Below are 19,246 nucleotides of genomic sequence, written 5' to 3'. Positions count from 1 at the left end.
CGGGCATCATTTTACAGCCCCCTCCACAGCAAGTTTACATCACACTCAAGAGGGCATTAATCTTTCACTGCACAAAACCTATAGATCAGAACAAAAGCAACTCCTGTCCCATGAGAAGCATGGCAAAAGTCATCTTCAGACTTTTTGAGGCACTTACATACTATGACCAGGCCCAGATCTACGGAGGGGTTGTAGGGACGCAAACCAGGGTATCTGCCCTGGGCGGCAATTTCAGTGGGCGCCAAATTCATATTCTTGAAGAAAAACACCTTGTTCCATAAAGCACCTAGCATCCAGTGTATGCTGGTCTATCGATTATTCATATGATTCTCAAACTAACATCCCTGTTGGTTTTTTAACATTTTTGAACACATTCTAAGCTGACTTCTCAACAAACCATAAGCTGATTTTTGAATGCGTTCATAATGTACATGATGTGACAGGGGAACCCCCATCGTATCTAGAAATAAAAAGCTTTCCCACAGACAAAAGGGGATGGGCTATATGAGCTGAGCCGAATAAACCAGAATGGGTGAATGATAATTGGTGTTTTTTTGTGCTGTTGACAGGCCGCGCAAATGATAAGCATTGTTATAATTATTAGCAAAATCCATATTTCAGACTACCAGAGAGGAAATAATTGACTAATGTGAATAACAGGTAAGATAGATTACATATTATCTTCTTGGTGCAACCTAGAAAATGAAATTTTGACAGAATATTTTTGCCCCATCACTACACTACTAAGGGCCAGTTTTACAGTCCCCAGTTAGCAGCCATTTAAGTTTTATTCTCAGATTAGTGTGAGAAATGAATTGTATGAACATGTAATAAAGCCTAACTGGAGAATAAATGTGGCATAACTGAACCAGTGGTTCTGGCAGTGTTAGTGAAGTTAACTGGAGAATATATTTTGACAATGGCAGGAATAGTTGAAGAATTAGTGAAGAAAAGATTGTTTGTTAGAATGAGCAAGGAGGAGATGCAGGGACATCACACAAATTTTATGGAACAATGACCATTCCAAATTTATATTTATATAAATATTTTTATAAAAATTTATAAAAGTTTCGTAGTACTACTACTACTACTGTTTGATCTCCTATCTGAGAAACTGGAGCATATGAATGAAATATGAAACTATTTCCTAATATAAAACTTTTTGCTTGCAGTAGACCTAATAGGTATTTGACATTAGTACTTCATGAATTATATTCTGTCATGTTATTTATGTAAATGACGTAAATAAGAATGACCATCGTGCCAAAACAATCTCATTTATTTGGCATGTGTTACAACTGCTGGAATATTAGAAAGGCCTATGGCCTATTTTCTTTTATCTAGCAGAAAGTGACAAAATAGATGTAATCTGGTCAAGAAACCACACCAGTCTTGGGTACTATTAACCTTAACAGCTTTTTCTGTATTAGACAATGACATTTTGATTTTTCATGTAGCAAAACGTTTGATAAACTTTGATGAGGTGATAGATTATTTCACAGAAACTAGAGCTTGCCATGTAAAGCTGTAGCAAGATTACACAGAAAAGATGCTGGAACCTAAGGACTGAAGAAATGTACACTGTCTTGCTTGTCTCTTGTCTTTACCGGTTTTATGTTTCCTTTATATAATTTTCTTTCATATAAAACAGAAAGTTATTAGCTAATAGGCAATAAAGAGTGCAAATTTTCTGTAGAGTGCTTAATCTCCCAGTCACAAATAATCTCACCCAGTATCAATTTCAAGTTTTTTTTATTTTATTTTATTTTATATATATATATATTTCTTTTTTTTTGCGGGGGGGGGGGGGGTGATGGGGTATCAAACTGGCTGACGGGGAGTAGGAGAAGCAGCACAGGAAATTTTAATTTCCACCGCCCTGACTATAGGTTTGATGGCTTAGGTTTGGTGGCTCCCATTACAAAATATACATGTTTCTATTCTACAGAGTGAAATACAGCGATGTGTGATAGAAGAATGTTGTGAGAAGCTGCGTGGCGGTGCAGTTTGGCACACTTAAGACCAAATAACATGTCTTACTTTTCCTTGAACTTATACGTTTTATCTATCAAACTCTTCAGAAGGATGTGTGCTACAAAATACAAAATGAACATATTTTTGAGGGGTGGGGGGGGGGGGGGGGGAGGGGGGCCACTGTCAAGTTTTTGTTGCTCTGGTTCAGAGATATCATAGGTCTGGGGCTGGCTATTGTGGACCCTTGTGTGCTGTCAGACACCTCACTTTTTCACATATGGCAACAACAGTTGTCTCTGCAGGTGTGCTTATCCTTGACAATGCACAAGAGTCAGCCATTAAGTGAGCTGCAGCAGGGTGCTCATAGAGAACACGTCATGCTTCACTCACTCACCACAGTGGCTGCGGCCGCAACCACCATAATAACAAATCCCCCCCTAAGAATGGCTGACTTGGCTGTCTTGGCCCTGTACTGCAATGGTTGCCTGATGACCACCGGACATGAATGAAGATCTCTGATCCCTCTATGCCACCATCGATCAGCTGACAGCCCAGCTGCAGTGCTTACAGCAATGTGACATCCTAATAGAGCACACATGCGCACGTTCATGCCGCTAGATGTGAGCCACATGACACATAAACAACAAACTGGTCATTGCTGGTTCCAAAAGCATTTTGACTCACATGCTACCAAGTGCAGGCTGCCATGTTCACTCACTACTGCCCCTCAAGGTCACCACTGAATAGGTATATGTGGGAAGACAATGGAAATTGATTAATAATTGCTTGAATAATTGGAAAAATTGATTGGAAAGAATAGTTGAAAGAAATTTGAAGGTAATTTATGAATATGTTCACAATCCTGGGTAAATTTTTAACCAATAGCAATGTCAACAGACCTTCAATATCAATACATTCAAGGTCAATATTCATAATTTGCATTACGTACTGCTTCACATTAATTCCATTGAGTTCCATCTTGATTGCAACAATGTCAATGCTGGATCACTCCTCCGGGTATGAGGTAAATTCTTCTTGTCTGCTTCGAACCTCTAGATGCAGGATCTCGGCAGCAAGCGAAATGACGAACAGATAGGAGTGGACATCTTGAATATATGAATACATTTTCCTTTCCTAATAAATTATTTTAACACTTTTAATGTACAGTTGAAATACACATTTTTTAACAATGCTGGTACAATGGATTTAAACATATGCCCGCACACTACCACTTATCAAAACAAACGGGTGAAGATACATTGAAGAGAATATTTCTTATTTTGTTTCATACAGATGTATCAAAACATTATCCTTGCCACAAAACAACTCATTAATTTCTCTTTGTCGGTGTCTACAGCCCACTCAGTTTACATATAAGAAAAGAAAAGAATGGTAAAAATAATATGATTCAACACAGTGCCTCGTCCTTTCCACTAACAGCAACATTATCCTTGAAATAGAGTGACATCTAATATCTCATACCTGCCTGAGGGTGGACAATCCCAGCGCACTTATATTACAGGACAACAGAATCTGGTTGGAGCAGCATTATCACCACAATCTGTAAGTGACCATCCATAGTTTGGAGGAGGAGAGTGATGCAAACAGAGGCACATTCAACAATTTATGTTCAGAAAATGACTGACTGAAGACTACCATGCCGAAAAAGGAGTCTGGCCTGGCTGATGGCACAGCAACAGCACCTGAGCCACAGCAACAGATAACAAAATGTGGCATGGTTAGACACAAGACGGAGCACCACATTTGGACAACATCACGTGCACTAATTTTTTCCCATGTCCACAGACTCGCACCTGATTGCCTATGTGAAATGGAGGCCATTTTTGATGAGATCTTACAAGAAGGAATCACCCAACCATCAGACATCCCATGGTCCTCCCAACTACACCTCATCTCTTAGAAAAATGGTTCATGGTGTCTGTGCAGTGACTACTGGGCATTGAATGCCTGAACTGTGCTGGACAGATATTCTGTGCTGCACATACAAGAATTTACTCATTCGTGAGCCAGAATCACCAAATTCAGTGTGTTGGAATGCTGTAAAGCTTACAACCAGATTCCCGTGGCAAAAACCAGATACATAAAATAGCAGTGACAACCCCATTCGGACTGTCTGAATTTTTGATCACACCATTTGGGCTCATAAATGTTGTACAAACTTACCGAAGGTTTATGGACAGTGTATTGAGGCAGTTAGCTTATTGTTTTTGCCTACATAGACAATATGTTGGTATTCTCTGAAAATGATGAGGACCATGAGAAGCATGTGACGGAGTTGTGAAACACGCTCAGTGATCATGGAGTAACAGTTAACAAGGGCAAGTGCATGTTCAGGGAACCACTGGTAACCTTCCTAGGTTACAAAGTGTCAGCTCAGGGCACTTTTCCACTGCCGGGAAGGTTGAAATTGTTGCATACCCTCCCCCAACCTTAAAATTATCAAGAACTCAGGTGATTCCTAGGTATGATAAACTTTTATCAATGCCACCTCTCCACAACGACCACCACTCACACATCACTAAACAATGCATTGACTGGATGTAATCAAAATGGTAAATGCTCGCTTCCATGGACACCTTAGATGGAGTTGGCCTTCACGAAATGCAAAACGGCCAGTGTGATGTGGTGACTCTTGCACACCCTGCACCAGGAGCTTACCTAGCCTTAGAAGTCGATTCAAGCCAGTTCATAATAGGTACGACACTCCACCAGAAGATGAATGGACATTAGCAACCACTAAGTTTTTTTCTCTCAGAAGTTATAGGCTGACCAAACTCATTGGAATGCATATGACAGGGAACTCCTCATGATGTACAATGGTGACAAACATTTCTGCCCCTTCATTGAGAACAGACCTGTCACAAGATTCGCTCACGACAAACCCATCACTTCACGTTTCCACAAAATCAGTGATCATGTTCTCCTTGGCAGGCTCATGAGATCAAGTACATATGCCAATTTTCTACAGATGTGTGCCATATCCACAGAGCTGACAATATTGTGGCAGACTCTTTTTCATGCATCAATGAGCTAACTCCAATGTTAGATTATTCAGAACTTGCATGTGCTCAAACTTTGGACACACAGTTACAGTCTTTGTTGACAGAATCTTCCACTGGTCTACATTTCCAACTTACAGATGCACCCTGTGGCTCATCTAAGGTATGGTACAACATCTCTACTGATAGACCATGCTGATACATTACTCCCCACTTCTGACAAAAACTATTTGACAGCATCCACAATCCTTGCACCAAGGAACTAATACCTTGGTACAGTTGGTGACAGTTTTTCATGGCAGTCAACCAAGAAACGAACATGGGAGTGGGCCTGCATGTGCCTTCAGTGCCAATGGGTATGGTAAAGTAGGACACCAAGTGCATGCTGCTGTAGGACAATCCCAATTTCTAACGCACATTTCAGGCATGTCCACATTGATTTGGTCAGATCCTCTCCCTTCTAAAGGCTATAAGTATTTATTTATGGCAGTGGATTGTTGCACAATGTGGGCAGATGCCATTCCAATCAGGGACATCTCCGTGAAGACTACTGCATGACCATTCATGGAAACTTGGATGGCTCATTTTGGGTATCCACTTTTCATTACCACCAAACAGGGATAACAATTTGAGTCCACATTGTTACAGCAATTGTCACAACTTTGTGCTTTCCAATGTAACCAGATAACTAGCTACTACCCAGGCAGCAACGACTTGGTGGAAATGTGGTACCACACCTTAAAGGCTGCCCTGATGTGCCACAAAAACTCTTTGACTCAAGTGTTGCTTTTGGTTTTGTTGGGTTTACGGGCTGCCTTAAAAACTGACATGGCCTATTCATCGACAGAGTGAGTATATGGGGAACCATTACACGTCCCAGTGGAATTTCTTGTGCCCATGCCACTCCCGATTGAGGCACACCTACCCCACCTCTTGCAACAAATCAGAAAGCACACAACTCTGATGTCACAGCACAGCACACGCCCGATTTTCACACACAAAGCTTTCAATAGTTGTCCACACACCATGCTTGGCTTGGATCTGGTATGACATCCACTACAGCCACTTAACACTTGCCCATATCAAGAGCTATAGGAAAGACACACACACGGTGGACATCCTCCTCCATGGAATACTGACCAAAGTGTCCATAGAGCAGATAAAACCCACTTGGATACAGTCAGCACTGCCCACAACCCAACAGCGAACTTCATGCACACCTCCCACAAGAGCCACACAGCTGTCACTGGTGTGACTCTAACACCCTGGGTCTGGTTGCATCAGAGGAACCATCCAACAGCACCCACTTCTCTCCTGTCTGCACTCGTGTGGGCCAAGAGATGAAGTTTAAGTACCCTGCCATACCTGTCACTCTACATTTTTGAGGGGGAGAGGGGAGGGGTGTGTGTGTGGAAGTGACTATCAAAAGTTGACAGGACACCATGCGCATTATCTTTGAGGCCAGTTTCTTTGCACTAGTTTTTGAGAAGTGTGTTTTGTTTCCTGCTTCATGTAATGTTTTGTTCTGTTATGCTGTATAATAAAGTTAAGTGAATAATTGCATAAATTTGAATACATATTCTTTTATGTAGTGTCAGTTCCCCTACACACTTACTTAGCCTTGATTCACAAACTTTATTATTGGATGACCTAGGTTTAGACTGTAAGCCCATTTTCTAGTACACAAAGATGGAACTAAGCGAAGATTAACATATCAACTTCTTAATTCATTTATTCTTGACTTACACTATAAAAGTTATCTTTGTTGACAATTTTGGCACAGTTACAGTTTGTGTTCTACAACATTAATTAGGATAGTATTTATAATAATTATGAATTACACGCACCAGTGTAGAGCTATCTGCACAGGAATTTGTGTCGTCATCTGTTTATGAATGAAGGCACCCAAATTCTTCTCCTATATACAGGTAGCAACATTTTCCAAAAAGGGTGACTAACTGAATCAAGTCTGCTCATTCAATAGCAAATGTGAGGATGTATGCACCTGTTTTTTATGTTTAGTATTCCTAATTAAGTGAGCCTTGCAACTTTTCTCTCTGTGTTTCAGGACTTCTACATCTATTACATATTTGTGCTTTTGGTTTAAGCTATGTTTGCCAAAGGCTGAATCTGGCTTCTTCAATCTCGTGCATCTATGATGTTCTTTGAGCCTATAGCCCACTTCACATAGAACAGTATTTCCACACACAGAGGAGGGGCAATAGGAAAACATGGAGGGGATGAGGTCTGCACATGCATGGCAGCAGAGTGTTGGCAAACAAACTTTGCACTGCCAGACTCTGTTGCTGCAGACAACTATCAGGTTCTTTTGCCTATGGTGCACCGTACCATACACTCAAATCCAGGGGACTAATAAATTTTGAAACAGATTTCATTCAATCATCTACATGAAAGAAATATTACTTCATGTCTGGACAACATTGCATCCACCACTTCATAGCTTGAGCCCATGTGAGTTTGGAAGGCAAGAACAGCTGACACAGCTTTGAGAAGACTTGAAGTACAATTTTTTTCAAAATGATGATTGTCTGATGACAAGGGCATCAAAACTGGTTTGCAATTATTGTCATTTATTTCAACTTGAATTATATTACAAGTAAAATTGTAATACACAACAACATTAACTTCAAACACAAACCAAAATGGTTACATTTGCTTGATAACTACTTCTGTCCCATACATTTAAAAAAAAAAATTGTACGATGCACGTATGTAGGTGTGTTTGACTATAGCTAAGTCTAAATTGTTGTGCAATAAATGGGCAGTATGTTGTCAATTTTTTTGCTGTCAACAGGCATTATGAGTGTAAACTAACTCATTCAACACTGCAACGTGAGACCACATTTATGAACAATTGAATAAGCAAACAACTAACCATCTTCTGTGAAAAATTTGAGAGAATGCTGACTAATAACGTCAAAAACCACTGATATCTCAACAGGTAATCCTCCATATCATTTTAAGGCATTTTCCAATTTGTGCCTTGAGAATAACAGGGATTTACTTGTCGAAATATCAGAGTTTTTGACAAATTTATCAAGGCGCTTTTTTGATTTATTAGTGCATACAACACATGTAAAAGCTTAACTTCTCTTTTGAATATTACAGTCGGCATACTCCATAAAATACAAACTCCTAATCAATAAACTACGAGCCTTATAACCAATGTCTACATTGTAATATCATTATCACTGGTGTCTAAGTCTGTGCGCAAACCATCTGATCGTAAATTTATGATTTATATATTCCAACCTTCTTTCCGTCTTCATCTTCCTCTCAAAGTCTTCTTCCTGAAGCTTTCCAGCATGCCATACACAATGTCTCACACTGAAGGGGTGTTGTTGTCCATTGCTTCACATTCAAGTAATTCAGTGTCCGTCGTCTTCAATGTTTCCCCTCACCACATAGCCTTTAACAGTGCCCAAATTAATTCCATTTGTTTATACTGGCAATGATATGTGGGTACACGCAAAACAGTGTGACCACATTCACATGCAAGAAGTCAACTTTTTACATTCTATCACATGACTTGTATGAATTAAAGAGCTGCAGGAGTTAGGAATGAGTCTGGTTTACACTATGGAGAATATTTGTATTTATAACCCAGAGCACAATATCTGGTTCCCTGGAGTTTCTCTGTAACAGCTGAATGATAACTGGCAGGGTACATTAATGACCAACTTTGATACACGAATTGTTCAGTGAGTGACTCCTTGAAACTGACAGCATTCATTTGGAAATGGTAGTCACTGCTGGATTTCTTACACCTAAATAAATAAAACCAGAAGAAGAGCCAGGATGCAGAATAATTATCAGAGAACATTTGCTATGGGAACTTTCAAACCACTACTACCATCACTAATTTTCACCAGATATTCCTGGAATGATTCTGATTCACCCATGTATACAGGTTATGCACTGTTGAACTACTTCCTTCTCTTTTATTGTGCATCTTTATGGGGGATGTGGTTCATTCTGCATCTATGTCAGTTCTTTCAGTTAAAAACTACCTTCTTAACATAGGCCTTATGTGAAACTAATGTGTGTGTGTGTGTGTGTGTGTGTTTTTCTTTTTTTCATTGATGAAATGCTGCCTTCAAAGCCAATTTTCTCAGGCATAATTTTAACAACTTTTTGTGATGCCACATATTCACCACTTTTATTTATTTCAAATACAGAGCACTTGAAAATATCATTGTCAAAACTATACATTTGTGTTACAGGTTCCTTGCAACATCAATGCTTTCCAGGCAACTCAAGACCAACATTTCCTGAGGTTTCTACAGTTCTGACACTGTCATTTACAATTCTCTCCGCAGTTCTGTAGCTGACACAACAGGCTTCTGCAGTCTGTTCTTGCTTCTTAAAATGTAAACAGTAGGTGTCCTGCTTTCAAATTCACATTTTAAAAAGTTATAAATGTGGTAAATAATATCCCTTGCTTGCTTGTGAACACTTCACATTTTTTGCTGAAATCTGACATTATTTGGAAATTGCATTAACAGAGTTACAGTTACATATTTGCTGCTATATTGCTGCACAAAAACAACATCAACAATTCAATGAATAAGTCAGTTGTCATAAGGAAAGGCAACAGTGCAGCAGGCAGGAGAGACGTTCTCACTGTCTAGCTGTAGCTCACAGCTACTTACCAGAAAGAGAATGAATCTTATTGGCTGCTAGTGGTTAATGGAGGACGATGCACAGAACAGCTGAAAATTAGGCCACCTTCCTACATGACATGGACTTTAGTAGAGACTGACCTCCCTGTCTCCCCAATGTAGCAAGACTGATGCTCTGCAGGTGATATTGTAAACTCCACTTTTCATGATGGCTGGTAGATTAGATCTCTTGAATTGAACCAACATGTATCTATTGTTTGTGGGTCATAGACGAACACACAGAAACACTTTGCCTTTAAAATGTTGTTTGTCTTATTACAAATTTTGCCTGTGACAGGTAAACTGCACGAGTGCTCCAATATTGTTTCTGAATATGCTGGTAACAGTATCCTTCAAATGAATCCTAGGGATTCATAGCTGTATGGCTTACTCAATCTCCACTTACCCGAACTTCACAAACCAGGAGTGCCATCTGACCAGTTGTATCTGCAATGCAGGCACCAGTGCACTATACTGTCACGAAGCTCACTGCCATCACTAAGAAAAAAACTAAACTTCATAGGGAAAAATGGCATTAAGAACAGTTTGGATTAAGTAAACTTGTTAGCAGATGTTAAGACTCCATCAAATACAAAATCAGTCTTTTTTGATGTATACTGCTTGTTCTCAAGAATTCCTGTGAAAGATTTTATAGATACTGTGTCAAAATCCTTGTATTTGCAGAGCATTAATCCAGATGAGCAGCTTAGCACAATTAGTAGAATAGAATGTTGCTTAAATCAAAATTATTTCTGCTTTCAAGAGAGTTACTGTAAGCATGCAGATATGGCAATGGCCCTCCCCTTATCCCCTTTGCCCAGCAGAAATGTTCATGGACAAGTGGAAAATTGAGTATCTTAAGGATGGAGCACTATTTAAATGGGTTGTCTATTTGTAGAGATACATGAATGATATTCTCTGTATATGGAAAGGTTCCACTAGACAACTCCAGAAGTTCTTGGAAAATATGAACCAATGGTATACTAAAAAGGTCAGTATGGAGTAGGGAAATTCCAACATCAGTTTCCTAAGACATCAACTTACAGATAGAAAATAGCAGGCATAAATGTTAAATCTACCAGAAAGACTTCTTTACTGACATATAAATCTGGCTTCCTCTTAACATCCACCAGCCTACAAAGATACAGCATTTCAACACTTCATCCAGCATCTCCTTTCTATCCTCAAGTCCCAAAAAGAATGTGATGAAGAACTTCATAAAATAGAACAGTTACCATAAATAATGAATTTGAATCTAAAATTATTGACATTCTCACTAAAAAAACTGAAGAAGCAAGCCAGCCCTTTACTGTGTCCAAAAAACAATGTAGGTAGAATAAAAAGGAAATACTACAGTTTACAAAGGATACACATTTTATGGGCAACTCAAACGATAAACAACTGGCCATCATAAAAAGTGTGGTTTATATGATCATCTGCAAAGAGTGTCAGTTTGCTACACTGGAGGGACTGGGACGTCAGTCTCTGCTAGGGTCAAAGAACACCATAGGAGCTGGAGGTTAAAAAAGCCTGATTCATCCTTCCCTGAACACAGCTTAAACCAAAAGCACAAATATGTAATACAAGTAGAAGTCCTCAACACAAAGAGAAAAGTTGCAAAGCTCACTTAATTAGAAATATTAGATATTAAAAAAAAAAAAAAAAGAAGCAGATGTATATATCCTCAAATTTTCTATTGAATGAGCAGACTCGATTCAGTTAATCACCCCTTTTCGACAATGCTGCTACCTGTACATGGGAAAAGTGTGAGATCATCCATATGAGTGCTGAAGGACTCCATTAAACTTCCGTTACACAATAAATCAGTCAAATCTAAGGCCGTAAATTCAACTAAATACCTAGGAATTACAATTACGAACAACTTACATTGGAAGGAACACACAAGAAATGTTGTAGGGAAGGCTAACCAAAGACTGTGTTTTACTGGCAGGACACTTAAAAAATGTAACAGAGCTACTAAAGAGACTCCCTACACTACAGTTGTCCATCCTCTTTTAGAATAATGCTGCAGAGTTTAGAATTCTTACCAGATAGCATTGACAGAGTACATCAAGAAAGTTCAGAGAAAAGCAGCACGTTTTGTATTATCGTGAAATAGGGGAGAGAGTGTCACTGAAATGATACAGGATCTGGAATGGACATCTTTAAAACAAAGGCATTTTCCATTGCAGAGGAATCTTCTCATGAAATTTCAATCACTAATTTGTTCCTCCGAATGCAAAAATATTTTGTTGATGCCGACCTACATAGGGAGAAACGATCATCATAATAAAATAAGGGAAATCAGAGCTCGCACGGAAAGATATAGGTGTTCGATTTTCCCACGCTTTACGGAATAATAGAGAATTATTGTGAAGGTGGTTCAATGAACCATCTGCCAAGCACTTAAATTCGATTTGCAGAGTATCAATGTAGATGCAGATGTGGGAAGAACCTGGGTGCCTTCATTCACAAATAGATGATGACACCAATTCCTGTGCAGATGATTCCACTCCAGTGTATGTTATTCATAGTTATAGTAAATGCTGTCCTAATCAATGTTGTAGACCATACACTGTAACAGTGTCAAAATTGTCAGCAAAGGTAGCCTTTATAGTTTGGATTAAGAAGTTCATGTGTTTGTCTTTGCTTGGTGCCACCTTAGGGATCAGATGCATACTAGAAAATGGGCACATAACCCAAAACATAGGTCATCCAATAATTAAGTCTGTGCATCAAGGCTAAATAAGTGTTTAATTTAATACAGTAAATGTATCAGTTGTGATAGGTAGCCTAAGTTCTATTTTTATTTGCTTCTTTTTACTGTCGTTCTTTACCCACAACATGAACGCCTGTCGCTGGTAGTATCAGAAACAAATGTTCATTTCTCATTGTTAATGTTAATTCCTGAAATATTAGGGATATTTCACCATCATAATCTAAACGAATATTCATTGTTGTCCAAAAAATGTGTCCAAACACAATCAGACTTATTTGTTGTTCTTCATCTTCATTTTTCTACCCATGGGCCTCTTGCTCCATTATTATGTCCTGGAGCATATACCTTGTCCCAGAACATGTACTGGTTTCTGAGGTTGAATACACAAATTTCCTATCAGCAGCCCTATTTAACAATACAGACTTTAGATGCAACAGCAATTTCTACTATCAGCTGCAAGGTATCCCTATGGATAAACCACATCGTCACGTGGTTGCCAATTTCTTCATGGAGCATTTTGAAAGACAGTCATTGGACTTGGCCTGTTGCAAACCTAAGGTGTGATGTAGGTACACAAATGACACCTCCACTGTGTGGAGCCAACTTGTGGAAAGGGTCATTGACTTTCTATCTGAACAGTAGAAAAAGACCAACAGCTTCTTTTCCTAGATGTGCTAGTTACAAGTAATAGTGAGAACCTGGGTCACAGCATGTACTGAAAACTGACTTGCATACACTAATACCTGCACAATCTCTCAAATCATCACTCCAGCCAGGAAAGGGGCATGATTAATATGCTTGTAGCGTGTGCATGATGAATATGTAAGATAACAAAGTTTGTTGATAGGCATGCTCTTGGTGTGGAGGAGAACTACCAGTCCCACTTGTTCAGGAAGACATAGAAATTTACAAACATGACAATAGTTTTAACAAGAAAGAATGAAATCTTAAGGTAAATGGATCCTAGATTCTCATGCTGCAATGATCGATAATTTCAGGTAGCAAAGGGAGAACTACAGTAAACAATCAGGGAAAATCCCTCAGACATTGGCTCAACAGGCACATGTAATCTCCAACCACATGCTAGACTCCAGTCTGCCACCAGAAATGAAATGTGACAATGTTGACCACTCATTCTGGCCAAACAGAAGGAAAATCAAAAATTGGACATCTTTAAGTCTAAGTGCCTGTTAACAATACAAATTGAGATTGCAGTCAGTATCATATAATGACATCTTAGTCAATCACATAACGACATCTTAGTCATTTCTATCACATTCTATTGTAATTTTAGTATTTTCTCTAACTGCTTAGAGGAGTTTAAGAATTGTACTGTCAGAAGTGCTGTCTTTTAAGTTTTCAAAATCATTACTCAAGTACAGCAGTAAAAGAACTGTTCTGTACAGCACTCTTTCAGGGCCTTTATTCCACTTTATGTGTATATAGCCACTCCTGATTTCCTTATATCATGCCAATAGAAATTTCACACTTACTTTCATCTTTTCAATTTCTGCAAATTCCAAGTAACTTAATGACGTGCATAGCACATCTGTAGAAAGCTCTTTAGATTTTCGATTTTCCTTTAGTGATATGAGAAGCTCACTTTCTTATGTTAAGTGCTTCTTATATTTTGATGTAAAAGTCCATGTGTATTGTGATTTTATGCTTGTGCTGTCCAAGCTGCAGTTTTTTTGTTTCTTCACTGACTGTTTTTACTTGAGATGTAGACAATGTTGAGTCTGGTGTGAAAGACAATGAATAAATCACATCTATATGTAATCAGATTGGACTTCTATCATGCAAAGAGTGGCACAATCTTCACATTAGTGTGAGGAGCACTACCAGCAACGTTCCTGATGTTGTTCTCAATTGCATAATTGAAATTATGGTCCAAACTGTTCCCAGCATCCTATCAATCAATCAATTATTTTCTTTACAATGGTCTTTCCCCAGAGTAAGTCATAAGTGACATTTCTGAAACCTGCACTTAGCTTAAAAAATAACAGATACTTTGTGTTCACAAACCAGAGAGTTTTGCACTAGTTCAAGCATTCACTTCTGATGACTGCCAACAGAAACACTTTCATGGTAATTTTATATCTGTGACTACTACTAGTCTAAATTTGAACTTTTTTCTTTGCTGTCAGGATATTCCTGGATTCCTTAGGTTGTCTGTACACTTTTGTCTACAGTCTCTAAATCAGTGGAAACATCAAGATTTGCATCTTTGTATTGCTATTTCTCACTATTATTCTGTGGTAGTTTATACACTTGTCCACTGTGACAACATTTTTTAGTGCTAAGTTATTAAATACTTTCCAATAATACCGGGTGATCAAAAAGTTAGTATAAATTTGAAAACTTAATAAACCATGGAATAATGTAGATAGAGAGGTAAAAATTGACACACATGGGTTTTACTAGAAAAAAAAAAAAAAAGTTCACAAAATGACCGCGTGAAAGATCTCTTGCGCACTTCGTTTGGTGATGATCGTGTGCTCAGCCGCCACTTTTGTCATGCTTGGCCTCCCAGGTCCCCAGACCTCAGTCCATGCGATTATTGGCTTTGGGGTTACCTGAAGTCGCAAGTGTATCGCAATCGACCGACATCTCTAGGGATGCTGAAAGACAACATCCGACACCAATGCCTCACCATAACTCCGGACATGCTTTACAGTGCTGTTCACAACATTATTCCTTGACTACAGCTATTGTTGAGGAATGATGGTGGATATTGGTGAGCATTTCCTGTGCGGTCTTCCTCTGTTTTACAGAGGAAGACCGCACTGCAGTTCCTTCTCTAAATCCTCGCACAAACGAAAAAATGGCTGACATCGAAATAAGTGTCCAAGGAATAGAAAAGCAACTGGAATCACTCAACAGAGGAAAGTCCACTGGACCTGACGGGATACCAATTCGATTCTACACAGAGTACGCGAAAGAACTTGCCCCCTTCTAACAGCCGTGTACCGCAAGTCTCTAGAGGAACGGAGGGTTCCAAATGATTGGAAAAGAGCACAGGTAGTTCCAGTCTTCAAGAAGGGTCGTCGAGCAGATGCGCAAAACTATAGACCTATATCTCTGACGTCGATCTGTTGTAGAATTTTAGAACATGTTTTTTGCTCGAGTATGATGTCGTTTTTGGAAACCCAGAATCTACTATGTAGGAATCAACATGGATTCCGGAAACAGCGATCGTGTGAGACCCAACTCGCGTTATTTGTTCATGAGACCCAGAAAATATTAGATACAGGCTCCCAGGTAGATGCTATTTTTCTTGACTTCCGGAAGGCATTCGATACAGTTCCGCACTGTCGCCTGATAAACAAAGTAAGAGCCTACGGAATATCAGACCAGCTGTGTGGCTGGATTGAAGATTTTTTAGCAAACAGAACACAGCATGTTGTTATCAATGGAGAGACGTCTACAGACGTTAAGGTAACCTCTGGCGTGCCACAGGGGAGTGTTATGGGACCATTGCTTTTCACAATATATATAAATGACCTAGTAGATAGTGTCGGAAGTTCCATGCGGCTTTTCGCGGATGATGCTGTAGTATACAGAGAAGTTGCAGCATTAGAAAATTGTAGCGAAATGCAGGAAGATCTGCAGCGGATAGGCACTTGGTGCAGGGAGTGGCAACTGTCCCTTAACATAGACAAATGTAATGTATTGCGAATACATAGAAAGAAGGATCCTTTATTGTATGATTATATGATAGTGGAACAAACACTGGTAGCAGTTACTTCTGTAAAATATCTGGGAGTATGCGTGCGGAACGATTTGAAGTGGAATGATCATATAAAATTAATTGTTGGTAAGGCGGGTACCAGGTTGAGATTCATTGGGAGAGTGCTTAGAAAATGTAGTCCAGCAACAAAGGAGGTGGCTTACAAAACACTCGTTCGACCTATACTTGAGTATTGCTCATCAGTGTGGGATCCGTACCAGATCGGGTTGACGGAGGAGATAGAGAAGATCCAAAGAAGAGCGGCGCGTTTCGTCACAGGGTTATTTGGTAACCGTGATAGCGTTACGGAGATGTTTAATAAACTCAAGTGGCAGACTCTGCAAGAGAGGCGCTCTGCATCGCGGTGTAGCTTGCTCGCCAGGTTTCGAGAGGGTGTGTTTCTGGATGAGGTATCGAGTATATTGCTTCCCCCTACTTATACCTCCCGAGGAGATCACGAATGTAAAATTAGAGAGATTAGAGCGCGCACGGAGGCTTTCAGACAGTCGTTCTTCCCGCGAACCATACGCGACTGGAACAGGAAAGAGAGGTAATGACAGTGGCACGTAAAGCGCCCTCCGCCACACACCGTTGGGTGGCTTGTGGAGTATGAATGTAGATGTAGATGTAGAAAGAACATCATCTTTGCTTTGTCTTACTTTGTTATGCTAATTATTGCTATTCTGATCAGATGAAGCGCCATCTGTCGGACATTTTTTGAACTTTTGTATCTTTTTTGGTTCTAATAAAACCCCATGTCATTCCAAGCATGTGTGTCAATTTGTACCTCTCCGTCTACATTATTCCGTGATTTATTCAATTTTCAAATTTATACTAACTTTTTGATCACCCGGTAGATTATGTTTCCTGTAAGTGACTTAACTTGTACTGCACCAGAGACTGAAGTTAAATTAAGTTGCATTCAATACATGAGTATAAAGTGAACAAACTTTGAAGTAAAACATAGTATGGAACACAGCCAGCTATTTTCATCCTCATAATCAATGAAGAACTCATAATTGCTCTTTTACTAACATTAAATGACCACAGTCCATTACCTTGTTTTGCTTAATACGGTGTCTACTATCACCATTGAACACTTAGTTGCTAACAACATACATACACTAACACTTCTACAGGCCTTGATGTACTAGAAACAGACTTCCTATTAGCTTTTGCTTCCACACTTCTAAAAGCTGTGTTTAGTGCACATGAAAATCTCAACATTCAAGTCAAAGTCAGTGTTGTGAATAGGAGACCTAAAACATTTGTACAATAAGTAGTTAAAAGTAGATGAGTGCCTTGAATTTCTTGAGAACAAAACGGGTTCATTAACATTTACTACTAGGTACATTGCACAGTATGACTGAACTTAATGCAGATAATAAGTTAAGAATCATTTTGTTAAGAAATGGGCCAAGTAAGGTTTACACCAAACCAATTTAATGGAGTTGAAAGTTTGCATAAACTGAATTAAACCAAACTGGGATGAGAAACTGAAATAATATTCAACACCATTCCTTCTGTTGCGTCTGCACAGCTTGTGGTTCAGTTCAGTTAACCAACCCGAGCTTCACAGTGTGATGGAGACTACATAATGGTGTAATTTCTGATCTTTCTATTTGAAATTCTGAAGACAGACTCGTGGAAAACCTAAAAACCTGAAATATCCTGTATAAATTTTGATGGTTATCAGGCAGTCGTAAGGTAGCCAAACGGCTGTTCAGGATTACGGCTGTATATCACACTACAGGTTGCGATATTGTGCCTTTTGGTTTGAAACTTTGAAAATAGACTTGTGAAACATCCAAAATTCACAGCATGCATTTTGGCAGCCGTTGGTCATAGTAGCACAATGTCTATGAAGATGCTTTGTTTACCTGTCTTCCAGATATATTCTTGAAGATATACTACTTTTGCAACTGCCAATTTTTTTTTTAAAAAAAGAATTGAAGTAAAAGAAAACATGAGGCATTGGATATGGTACCATACATATTTTCAATACATATATGCAGACTGAAGTAACGACTTAAAATTTGTACCAAGGCTGGGATTCGAATCCTTCGTACAAATTTTCATTTGTCATTTCAGTCTGTGTATATCGATCATAGTTGTTTTTAAAAGGTATCTGGAATACTTGATACTTCTGTTCACTACAAGTAAACAGCTCAACAAACACTGTTAGTTCTTTTTAAAACAGTACCTTCACAATATAACCATGCCTCTTCAGTTCTCCAGGAGACAATTTTTTGACCACAACTACTGGCTGCATTGTTGTATCAGTTCTCCCAATATAAATATGCCAGACTTGTATATTTTATGAATGATGCTAAAATGCTGTGATACACCTGCAAAAAGAGCAATATGTTAAGTTTTAATATTATACTTTATTAACACTTTGGCAAGAATTTTTTTTTTCCTTTTACTGACTATCCACATCCTTCTTTCCATCTGAAGTGTCTACTGATAGTACCTTCATTTATGTAAAATCTACATGTTGAAACAAAATCATTGTTCACCAATTAAAATTAGCATATATACAATGGAACTGGCTTTGTTTCTTATACACTGACAGGAAAAAAAATTGCAGCACCAACAAATAAGTAATGTAGAGTAAAATTCTGGGAATACATTTGTCTAGGCAATATACATAAGTGATTAACACTGCAAGATCACAGGTTAGTGTAACTGCAAGATAAGCCATTGCAAGTGTGAAACGCTTGTACATTAATAACCAGTGTTACCACCAGAATGTTGAATCCAATTGTGCAAACATGCAGGCATTGTGTTGTAAAGGTGCTGGATGCTTGTTTGTGGAATGGAATTCCATGCCTGTTGCACTTGGTTTGTCAATACCGGGATGGTTAATGCTGTTTGTGGATGATGTGCTGGAATTGTCAATGGATGATGTCCCACATGTGTTCAATTGGAGACAGATCTGATGATCAAACATGCTAAAGCATAACACTAACACTCTGTGGAGCATCTTGGTTTACAAGAGCAGTACGTGGGCAAGCATTATCCTGTTGGAAAACACCCCCTAGATTGATATTCCTGAATGGCAGCACACAGGTCAAACCATCACACTGACATACAAGTTTGCAGTCAAGGTGTATTGGAT

The 19,246-nt window shown here is 38.9% G+C and overlaps 1 protein-coding gene across 1 annotated transcript in view; it reads right to left on the bottom strand.

The window, feature by feature from the left end:
• Positions 1-19,246, bottom strand: part of LOC126260042 (uncharacterized) — a 327,328-nt gene that overhangs the window by 252,689 nt on the left and 55,393 nt on the right. The window contains exon 2 of the mRNA XM_049957222.1: positions 18,329-18,473. Coding sequence (XP_049813179.1) covers positions 18,329-18,397 — 69 coding nt within the window. The 5' untranslated portion in view covers positions 18,398-18,473. The remainder of the gene's footprint in view (positions 1-18,328; positions 18,474-19,246) is intronic.

This window comes from Schistocerca nitens, chromosome 5, assembly GCF_023898315.1.
Source record: "Schistocerca nitens isolate TAMUIC-IGC-003100 chromosome 5, iqSchNite1.1, whole genome shotgun sequence".
Lineage (NCBI taxonomy): Eukaryota > Metazoa > Arthropoda > Insecta > Orthoptera > Acrididae > Schistocerca > Schistocerca nitens.
Note: the sequence above shows the minus strand (reverse complement) of the source record. Positions and strands in the feature narration are given on the sequence as shown.